Source organism: Pongo pygmaeus, chromosome 3 (genome assembly GCF_028885625.2).
Source record: "Pongo pygmaeus isolate AG05252 chromosome 3, NHGRI_mPonPyg2-v2.0_pri, whole genome shotgun sequence".
In the NCBI taxonomy this organism is placed as follows: Eukaryota; Metazoa; Chordata; class Mammalia; order Primates; family Hominidae; genus Pongo; species Pongo pygmaeus.
Window position 1 is genome coordinate 178,381,719 of NC_072376.2, and position 11,350 is coordinate 178,393,068.

General features: G+C 37.5%; 1 protein-coding gene across 4 annotated transcripts in view; it reads left to right on the top strand.

The window, feature by feature from the left end:
- The window catches only part of KLHL2 (kelch like family member 2), a 114,893-nt gene that overhangs the window by 49,381 nt on the left and 54,162 nt on the right, over positions 1–11,350 (top strand). For all 4 annotated transcript variants that reach the window (XR_008502071.2, XM_054485007.2, XM_054485008.2 and 1 more), the window contains one exon: positions 5,641–5,803. Coding sequence is in view for 3 of the 4 variants with exons in the window: in XM_054485007.2 (XP_054340982.1) it covers positions 5,641–5,803 (163 nt within the window). In the remaining variant the exon portion in view is untranslated. The remainder of the gene's footprint in view (positions 1–5,640; positions 5,804–11,350) is intronic.

The window sequence follows — 11,350 nt, forward strand, 5'->3', positions numbered from 1 at the left end:
CTGCATGCTTCCAGACTGTGTGGTATGAGCCCAGTGCATCACTGAGGGCCTAGATAGGAAGCCAGAGAGAGGTATGGCCGGGGGCTGGGGTGAGGCCCTGTTACGTTACATCTTCAGGAAGATGGTCAAAGCCTGCTTGGGCCTGGTTGCTGCAGTGGTGGCTTGGGCAAGAACTAAGGCTGAGAGGATTTGTAGTAGGATACAAGAAGTGTCTGCTACATATTCATTCCTAGAAACAGAGTTTGTAATTTTGTCTCAAAGGACATGCACAATTGTATCTCAAAATACAAATACACGTGGGAGTCATAAAGTTATGTTCAGGTTGATTCATTTATGACGTACACATTCTGAGACCTGAGGATGTGGCAGGGGTAACAGACGTGATCCTACTACCACAGAGCTTACATTCCTTTGCAGGAAGACAGTAAACATGGGAACAAATACATAACATCAGTGCTGACAGCAGTAGGTGCTGTGAAGCAAATGAAATGAAGCAGTGCTGTTAGTAGTGACTTGAAAGGGACTGAGCCCATGGTGAGAACACCAGGGTTCTCATGATTTTAGATGGCACGCAGATAAACTGAGAGTGAAGAGACTCGGGTTGGAGTTGATGGAATAGAACTAAAGGAGAAGGATGTAGGAAGGAGGGGCGAGGGCCTCTTTACATTCACTGTCTGCTTTACATTTTTCCTAGAGGCAGATGTACCCAAGAGAGATATTTTGGCTTTTGGAGTGTGGCCTTCCCTCAGTATATACACTATATGGAATTTAATCACTCTTAGATTCTTAGAAAATATTATTAACATTCAAAATATATATCAAATTATAATTGCTTCATCTTTGATGTTTTGGAATATACTTCAGGATCATAGAGTGCCTTGGAGTTATTTTTAATCAATCTCAGGGTTAACACTAGTGCAACTCTGCACTAGATGGAAATTTCCATTAGACGGTGGCTGGGGGTTATTGTATCAATGTAATTCTACTTCATATGAGAAGCAGCACTGTTCAACTGCTCCTTTGCTTTAGAGAGCTCAGAAAATAAGTTTCAAAGACATAAATTTATTCATTGGACCTTTTAGTTACAATGCCCAAGATATTTTTGTGACCTAAATAGCAAATTAAGAAATCACCTCTTTAGATTGCTAGGTGTTTCTCACATTTGTTACCAATAGTACAATTTATCCACTTCAGTAGAAAATAAGCCATGGGATTATGATAGCTCCAGATTAAAGCACATTCTTCTTTTTCAGTGATATGTAAAACCACAGGATCAGAATTATATTACATATTGAAAGATTAGAGTATTAAATCTGATCTCCTAAATCAGGGTTTTCCAAATTCTGATGACTTGTAATCATTTGTGGGCCAGCTTCAAGATTTTGCTATATTCTACAAGTGCTGATGCTATTAAATTTTTAATGTTTTTCTCTACAGTGAGTCAATTTTTGCTTAAATAAGTTTACTTGAGAAGGAATGTTTATATTATTGTATTATTGAAATAAATGGAAAATAACTTTAAAAAATATATTTCTAACTATGACCCTATATTCTTTTTTTTTTTTTCTTTGAGATGGAGTCTCACTGTGTCACCCAGGCTGGAGTACAGTGGTGCGATCTCGGCTCACTGCACCCTCTGCCTCCCGGGTTCAAGCGATTCTCCTTCCTCAGCCTTTCAAGTAGCTGGGATTACAGGTGTGCACCACCATGCCCAGCTAATTTTTGTATTTTTAGTAGAAACGAGGTTTCGCTATGTTGGCCAGGCTGGTCTTGAACTCCTACTCCTGACCTCAAATGATCTGCCCACCTTAGCCTCCCAAAGTGGTGGGATTACAGGTGTGAGCCACCAAGCCTGCCCTGAAATTATATTCTAAACTATTAATGCAAGAAGTTTATCTGTATGTCATTTAAAATCATTATGCACATTTTGGTTAGTACTGCTCTCATAGCAGGCTTGGCCTGTCCCATACCGGGTGTGTGACCTTTAGCAAGTTACCCAACTTCTCCTACCTTCTGTATTCACTTGTGTATGATGGAGATAATGAGATATTATTGTCTGACAAGTGCTTAGCACAGTGCCTGATGTAGTAATTACTCAGTAAATGGAAGCAACTGCAATAATGCATTGTTGAAGTGGTTGTTGTCTTTATTATTCTTCATGAAAAGGACAGTGTTGGAGATTTAGAAATTATACAAATACTTCCATTCTGCACCTAAATTTGGGGTTGAAGGTATTAGAACAGTAGACCAAAGAGTTGACCAATTTGATTATATCCCTAGCTTTCCATGACTCGCTGTATGACTTGGTCAAGCCTTTTAACCCCTCAAGGGTGTGGTTTCTTCATCACACAAATTAGAAGGTTTGATTTGATTTGATCTCAAGACATTCAACTTGCAGGGTGACAGCTGTTTGAGTGGTTTTGATCATGGGATGTGGTTCATCTGAAGTCAGAGCATTTTAAATTTTAAGTGGCTGTTTGACACACAAAATAAGCTAGGAGTTGATGTGGCCCCAGCTGTTTTCCTGTTTTCATTATGAGTGACTGATGGTCACCAGGCGTCATGTTAGCAAGCTGGGTCAATTAGTAATTGCTTTTGAAGCTGTATATAATTAATTACGTAATTATGAGCTATTGAAGTTTAGTTCTAGTAAAACTACATCATAAAACCAAGGCAATTTCAAAAGATTTACTGACAAAAGAAAAATATGAACAAACTTTTTGTACATTTGACTTACATTTATTTTATGTTTAGTATATATTTGTCAAGCATGTAACCACTTTTCACTGTCATCAATAAACATTATATGTGAATATAATCTAGCCGCATGGACCACTGTTGAAGTAACTTTTATATTTCTACCTAGATGACTTGTTATGCCCCTTCCAGATAGGAGAATCTACAATTTTATGAATTTCGGTCTCCTAATATGGTAGATCTGAACTTGGTAATGATTAAGTTGAAATCAATAAAGCAAAATGAAATTTAAAAAGCCTGCTACACACACATATATGTGTGTGTGTGGGGGGGGTGTATACGTTAGCATAATATACCAACGACTAATTTTTTTTTCACTCAGGAATATATTTTAGAAATTATCTCATTTATTAGTTTCCTCTTTCGTTTGAATGACTGCAATTGAATGGATGATTCCAATTATTTGATCAGTCTCCTTATGATGGACATTAAAGGCTATTTTCTAACTTCTATTAGCCACAATAATGCTGTAATGAATATCTTGTGCATGTGAGATTTTATGCATATGTTAGCATATCTATAGGTTAAATTGCTGGGTCAGAGGACATGTGCATTTGTAATTTTGAATTTGAAATAAACAAATTGTTCTTCATGGAGGTTGGACCAATATGTGCTCCCACCAACAATGTGTAAGTGAGCCTGTTTTCTGCCCAACCACTTTTCCTCATCATTCTGTGTGACCAAACAATTTAAGTATTATACTGTTTTCTCTAGGAAAATGCTAATTAGAGGGGTGATCATACTATTTGTGCAGATTTCACAGAGATTGAATATTACACTGAAGACCACTTTCTAAACTATATGTAGAAATTTAATTTGCTGAATTAAATGGCTGTACTGTTAAGCATCTTGGAACGCACTTTATGTTGCTTCAGAGCGCAATTACACTGGCATGGAAAAACCTGCAATTTGAAAATTATCAACAAATTAAAGCCTTCTGTGGATATTCATTCTCATAACGTAATGAAACCTACTATACATATCATGCAAAAAGTTTGGCTGTAACGTTATTTATACTTTATTTTCTATTTTTAATTTTATTTTTTGAGACAGAGTCTCTCTCTGTCACCCAGGCTGGAGTGCAGTGGTGTGATCTCGGCTCATTGCAACCTCTGCCTCCAGGGTTCAAGTGATTCTCCTTCCTCAGCCTCCTGAGTAGCTGAGACTACAGGTGTGTGCCACCACACCCAACTATTTTTTGTATTTTTAGTAGATTGGGCTTTCACCATGTTGGCCAGGTGGTCTCAAACTCCTGACCTCAAGTGATCCACCTGCCTTGGCCTCCTGAAGTGCTGGGATTACAGGTGTGAGCCACCACACCTGACCTATTTTTCTTAAACTCAGAAGGAAAAGGCCTTATGTCTAGATACTGTTTCTATTTTTTCTTGAGCCTTTAGGTTCAGGAGTTAAAGCTTCTGTGCTTCCTTTAAGAGGGTAAGAAGTTTGTTACAGAGAGATGTGAATGATGTCTTTTTTTTCTATGTTTAGGACTTACTCCATAGATTTAGGAAAGTCATAACATATAGTCATAAACCACTATTATTTTTCTGTCTTTGGGCTGCAGTGTGGCATATATGAAAGTCAATTTCTGAAGGAACTTAGGTCTTTTTTTAATGCTAATGTAGTCTTTTCTAAAATTTACCATTGTTCGAATAGTTGAAGGTTTTTTTGTGGGGTTTCTTTGGCTTTTATAAAGGATCACCAGAATTCAATAACCTTTTTTTGAAGTTTTTCTCCTTAATTTGACTTTCAAATATGGTCCTTTATATAGCACTGTAATAATTCACTTACAAGGAAAAATGTTTTTCTATTATTGACTTATTTGAAAAGCACTTGTAGTGTTGGATATAGTATTTATAGTGAAGATAGTGTTTCAGTCCCACAGAATAACATATAATTAATATAAAATTGCTTGGAGTTACTCAAATAAAAATGCAAATTAAAAAGTTATTAGATAATCACCTATTACATTTTCCTTGTTAGCACATATATTACATTCTAGAGAAACTGCTTATAGGTAGAGACTGTTGTTGAACTTTAAATTGTTCTACCCCGTAAGGAAAGCAGTTGTTATGATACTCATACAGTGGAAAAACAGGCCTTCAGCAAAATGAGGCTTTGTTGTGATACAGATTACTCTGGGGCCACTCCTTCCCCACAAATCACTGAAGCGCATGACTGCTTGAACTAAGAGAACAAAACCATTTTCAATGAATCATAGCACCCCCTAGCATCCTAATAATTTACGGGTTTTTGTTGTTGTTGTTGTTTTGTTTTGTTTTTGAGATGGGGTCTCACTCTGTCACCCAGGATGGAGTGCTGTGGGGTGATCACAGATTACTGCAGCCTCGACCTCTCAGGCTCAAGTGATCCTCCCACCTCAGCCTCCTGAGTAGCTGGCACTACAGTTGCGTGCCACCACACCAGGCTAATTTTTATATTTTTTGTAGAGATGAGGTCTTGCTATGTTGCCCAGCCTGGTCTCAAACTTCTGAACTCAAGCGACCCTCCTGTCTTGGCCTCCCAAAGTGCTGGGATTACAGGTGTGAGTCACCATGCCCAGCTAAGAATTTGTGTTTTTAGAAGTCAAAGGAACATTTTGTTTATGCTTATAAAACAAACCATTAATCTTATAAGATCTGATATCTCATATTCTTCTGACCAAGGAGAAGAGGCCTTTGAAAGATTACATGGAAATTATGGGGAATGTGAAGAGTCATCATTGTTATTGAAAATAATTTTTATATTTGTTTTCTAGGGAATATGGGGGTATGGACGCAGATAATAAACTATGGCTGAACATCTTGTGTCCTGTGTAGAAGTGGTCAAAGAGACAGTGTTTTTCCACCCAAGTGCCTAAGAATATTGATGTATGTGTTGCAGGTACTTCTCCCAGCAGCTGGTCTCTTACAGTTACAGGATGTGAAGAAGACTTGTTGTGAATTTTTGGAATCCCAGCTTCACCCTGTCAACTGCTTAGGAATCCGGGCTTTTGCTGATATGCATGCATGTACCGACCTTCTGAACAAGGCCAACACCTATGCAGGCAAGTGGAGTAGACCTCAGCTGAATTTGGGAGGAAACTACTTGGTTTTTGATATGATTGCACAGTGGTCTCTGGAAAGTCATGTCATATTTCTGGATCTGGGCTTTATAAAAATACATTTAAAATCTTATAATGGTCACACTGCATAACTGAAGCATACTCATAAAATTCTGAACTTAAAAAGCAAGCAACTATACATTGGGATTGGGCCTGAATAATAGAATAGCTAGGAATAGCTAGGTTTTTTGTTTTTTTTTTTTGAGACGGAGTCTTGCCCTGTCACCCAGGCTGTGGTGTGGTGGTGCAATCTTGGCTCATTGCAACCTCCGCCTCCAGGGTTCAAGAAGAATAGCTGTATGTATTTTTCTTTCAAATTGTTAAATGAATAGGCATATGAGAAAGTGTATGCATGTGAAGTTATTTTAGCTCTTATTTTTTACATTCTTTTTTTTTTTTTTTGCATCCATGAAAACAATTTTGTGGCTTAAAAAAATCTTCAAAGCAGTGAAATATAGATACGTTTGGTGGAGTAGAAAAGTAGACCACCAATAGAAGCAGCCCACTCCTTGCATGCTGGTTCCATGGCCTACTGCTACTGCTGGCATCTCCCTGTGGCAGAGGGAGGGCCTGTTGCTGGTTTCAAGGAGCCCTTGCTTTAGCTGCTGTTCAGGCCCTTCAGGCCCCTCATCTCTGCAGTTGGGGAGGGGAGATTGTTATAGCTTTGAATGCGCACACATAGTTCACAAATGTAATCTATATTTTATTTGAGTTTATAAACAATTAAAAATATATATTAAAAGTGATTATTAGGAAATTTCTTTTTTTAGTTTCTTTATGCTTTCATTTAATGATTAACATCCTTTTTTTTATTCTAATAGCTTTAGGAGTACAAGTGGTTTTTGGTTACATGGATGACTTGTGTAGTCACGGGATTTTAATGTACCCGTCACCTGAGTAGTAGACATTGTACTGTAATCGGTAGTTTTTCATCCATCACCATCCTCTCAACCTCCCCACTTCTGAGTCTCCCATGTTCATTATACCACTCTGTCTGCCTTTGCATACTGATAGCTTAGCTCCCACTTATAAGTGTGAACATGTAGTATTTGGTTTTCCATTCCTGAGTTACTTAACTTAGAATAATGGCCTCTGGTTTCATCCAAGTTGCTGCAAAAGACATTATTTCTTTCTTTTTTTATGGCAGAGTAGTATTCCATCATATACACACACACACATACGTACATATATACACGTGTATATATGTACACACGTGTATATACATATATGTCTACATACGTATATGTATGTGTATATGTGTGTGTGTGTGTGTGTGTGTGTGTGTGTATATATATATATATAAAAATAACATTTCCTTTATCCACTCATTGGCTGATGGGCACTTAGGTTGATTCCATATCTTTGCAATTGTGAATTGTACTGTGATAAACATACACATCTGGGTGTCTTTTTGATTTAATGATTTCTTTTCCTTTAGGTAGATACTCGGTAGTGAAATTGCTGGATTGGATTTTAATTTCTTTGAGGAATCTCCAGACTGTTTTCCATAGAGGTTATACGAATTTACATTCCCACCAGCAGCATATAAGCATTCCCGTTTCACCACATCCACACCAACATCTATTGTTTTTTCACTTTTAATAATAGCTATTCTGGTTAGGGCAAGGTGGTATCTCGCTGAGGTTTTAATTTGCATTTTCCTGATGATTAGTGATGTTCAGCATTTCTTTCATGTTTGTTGACCATTTGTATATCTTCTTTTTAAGAAATATCTGTTCATGTCATTTGCCCACTGTTTAATGGGATTATTTGATTTTTTCTTGCTGACTTTTGTTTGAGTTCCTTTTAGATTCTGGATGTTAGTCCTTTGTCAGAGACATAGTTTGCAAATATTTCCTCCCATTCTATAGGTTGTGTGTTTACACTGGTGATTATTTCTTTGGTCTTGTGGAAGTTTTTTTTGTTTAATTAGGTCTCATTTATTTATTTTTGTGTTTGTCACATTTGCATTTGGGATCTTTGTCATAAATTTTTTGTTTTGGCCAATGCCCAGAAGTTTTTCCTAAGTTTTCTTCTAGAATTTTGATGGTTTCAGGTCTTAGATTTAAGTCTTTAATCCATCTTGGGTTAATTTTTATATATGGTGAGAGATAGGGATCTCTCACCATATATAAAATGTGTACATGTACACAACGTGATGGTTTCCAGCTTCATCCATGTCCCTGCAAAGGAAATGAACTCATCCTTTTTTAATGGTTGCATAGTATTCCGTGGTGTTTATGTGCCACATTTTCTTAATCCAGTCTATCATTGATGGACATTGGGAGGTTCCAAGTCTTTGCTATTGTGAATAGTGCCACAATAAACGTGTGCATGTGTCTTTATAGTAGCATGATATATAATGCTTTGGGTATATACCCAGTAATGGGATTGCTGGGTCAAATGGTATTTGTAGTTTTAGATCCTTGAGAAATCGCCACACTGTCTTCCACAATGGTTGAACTAATTTATACTCCCACCAGCAGTGTAAAAGCATTCCTATTTCTCCACATCCTCTCCAGCACCTGTTTTCTGACTTTTTAATGATTGCCATTCTAACTGGCCTGAGATGGTATCTCATTGTGGTTTTGATTTGCATTTCTCTGATGACCAGTGATGATGAGCATTTTTTATATGTCTTTTGGCTGCATAAATGTCTTCTTTTGAGAAGTGTCTGTTTATATCCTTTGTCCACTTTTTGATGGGGTTGTTTGTTTTTTTCTTGTAAATTTGTTTAAGTTCTTTGTAGATTCTGGATATTAGCCCTTTGTTAGATGGGTAGATTGCAAAAATTTTCTACCATTCTGTAAGTTGCCTCTTCACTATGATGATAGTTTCTTTTGCTGTGCAGAAGCTCTTTAGTTTAATTAGATCCCATTTGTCAATTTTGGCTTTTGTTGCCATTGCTTTTGGTGTTTTAGTCATGATGTCTTTGCCCATGCCTATGTCCTGAATGGTATTGCCTAGGTTTTCTTCTGGGGTTTTTATGGTTTTAGGTCTAACATTTAAGTCTTTAACTCATCTTGAGTTAATTTTTTATATGGTGTAAGGAAGGGATCCAGTTTCAGCTTTCTGCATATGGCTAGCCAGTTTTCCCAGCACCATTGATTAAATAGGGAATCCTTTCCCCATTGCTTGTTTTTGTCAAGTTTGTCAAAGATAAGATGGTTGTAGAGGTGTGGTGTTATTTCTGAGGCCTCTGTTCTGTTCCATTGGTCTATATCTCTGTTTTGGTACCAGTACCATGCTGTTTTGGTTACTGTACCCTTGTAGTATAGTTTGTAGTCAGGTAGCGTGATGCCTCCAGCTTTGTTCTTTTTGCTTAGGATTGTCTTGGCTATGTGGGCTCTTTTTTGTTTCCATATGAAATTTAAAGTAGTTTTTTCCAATTCTGTGAAGAAAGTCGGTGGTAGCCTGATGGGGATAGCATTGACTCTATAAATTACCTTGGGCAGTATGGCCATTTTCACAATATTGAGTCTTCCTATCCATGAGCATGGAATGTTCTTCCATTTGTTTGTGTCCTCTTTTATTTTTTTGAGCAGTGGTTTGTAGTTCTCCTTGAAGAGGTCCTTCATATCCCTTGTAAGTTGTATTCCTAGGTATTTTATTCTCTGTGTAGTAATTGTGAATGGGAGATTACTCATGATTTGGCTCTCTGTTTGTCTGTTATTGATGTATAGGAATGCTTGTGATTTTTGTACATTGATTTTGTATCCTGAGACTTTCGTGAAGTTGCTTATCAGCTTAAGGAGATTTTGGGCTGAGACAATGGGGTTTCTCAATATACAATCATGTTATCTGCAAACAGAGATAATTTGACTTCCTCTCTTCCTAATTGAATACCCTTTATTTCTTTCTCTTGCCTGATTGCCCTAGCCAGAACTTCCAACACTATGTTGAATAGGAGTGGTGAGAGAGGGCATCCTTGTCCTGTGCTGGTTTTCAAAGGGAATGCTTCCAGTTTTTGCCCATTCAGTATGATATTGGCTGTGGGTTTGTCATAAATAGCTCTTAGTATTTTGAGATACGTTCCATCAATACCTAGTTTATTGAGAGTTTTAAGCATGAAGGGCTATTGAATTTTGTCGAAGGCCTTTTCTGCATCTATTGGGATAATCATGTGGTTTTTGTCATTGGTTCTGTTTATGTCATGGATTACGTTTATATATTTGCCTGCATTGAACCAGCCTTGCATCCCAGGAATGGAGCTGACTTGATCGTGGTGGATAAGCTTTTTGATGTGCTGCTGGATTTGGTTTGTCAGTATTTTATTGAGGATTTTTGCATCGATGTTCATCAGGGATATTGGCCTAAAATTCTCTTTTTTTGTTGTGTCTCTGCCAGTCTTTGATATCAGTATGATGCTGGCCTCATAAATGAGTTAGGGAGGATTCCCTCTTTTTATATTGATTGGAATAGTTTCAGAAGGAATGGTACCAGTTCCTCTTTGTACCTCTGTTAGAATTTGGCTGTGAATCCATCTGGTCCTGGACTTTTTTTGGTTGGTAGGCTATTAATGATTGCCTCAATTTCAGAACCTGTTATTGGTCTATTCAGATTCAGCTTCTTCCTGGTTTAGTCTTGGGAGGGTGTATGTGTCCAGGAATTTATCCATTTCTTCTAGATTTTCCAGTTTATTTGCATAGAGGAATTTATAGTATTCTTTCATGGTAGTTTATATTGCTGTGGGATTGGTGGTGATATCCCCTTTATCATTTTTTTATTGCGTCTATTTGATTCTTCTCTCTTTTCTTCTTTATTAGTCTTGCTAGCGGTCTATCAATTTTGTTGATCTTTTCAAAAAACCAGCTCCTGGATTCATTGATTTTTTGAAGGGTTATTTGTGTCTCTATCTCCTTCAGTTCTGCTCTGATCTTAGTTATGTCTTGCCTTCAGCTAGCTTTTTAATGTGTTTGCTCTTGCTTCTCTAGTTCTTTTAATTTCGATGTTAGGGTGTCAATTTTAGATCTTTTCTGCTTTCTCTTGTGAGCATTTAGTGCTGTAAATTTCCCGCTACACACTGCTTTAAATGTGTCCCAGAGATTCTGGTACGTTCTGTCTTCGTTCTCAACGACTTCAAAGAACATCTTTATTTCTGCCTTCATTTCGTTGTGTACCCAGTAGTCATTCAGGAGCAGGTTGTTCAGTTTCCATGTAGCTGTGCGGTTTTGAGTGAATTTCTTAATCCTGAGTTCTAATTTGATTGCACTGTGGTCTGAGAGACAGTTTGTTGTGATTTCTGTTCTACATTTGCTGAGGAGTGCTTTACTTCCAATTATGTGGTCAATTTTAGAATAAGTGCGATGTGGTGCTGAGAAGAATGTATATTCTGTTGATTTGGGGTGGAGAGTTCTGTAGATGTCTGTTAGGTCCGCTTGGTGCAGAGCTGAGTTCAAGTCCTGGATATCCTTCTTATTAACCTTCTGTCTCGTTGATCTGTCTAATATTGACAGTGGTGTGTTAAAGTCTCCCATTATTATTGTGTGG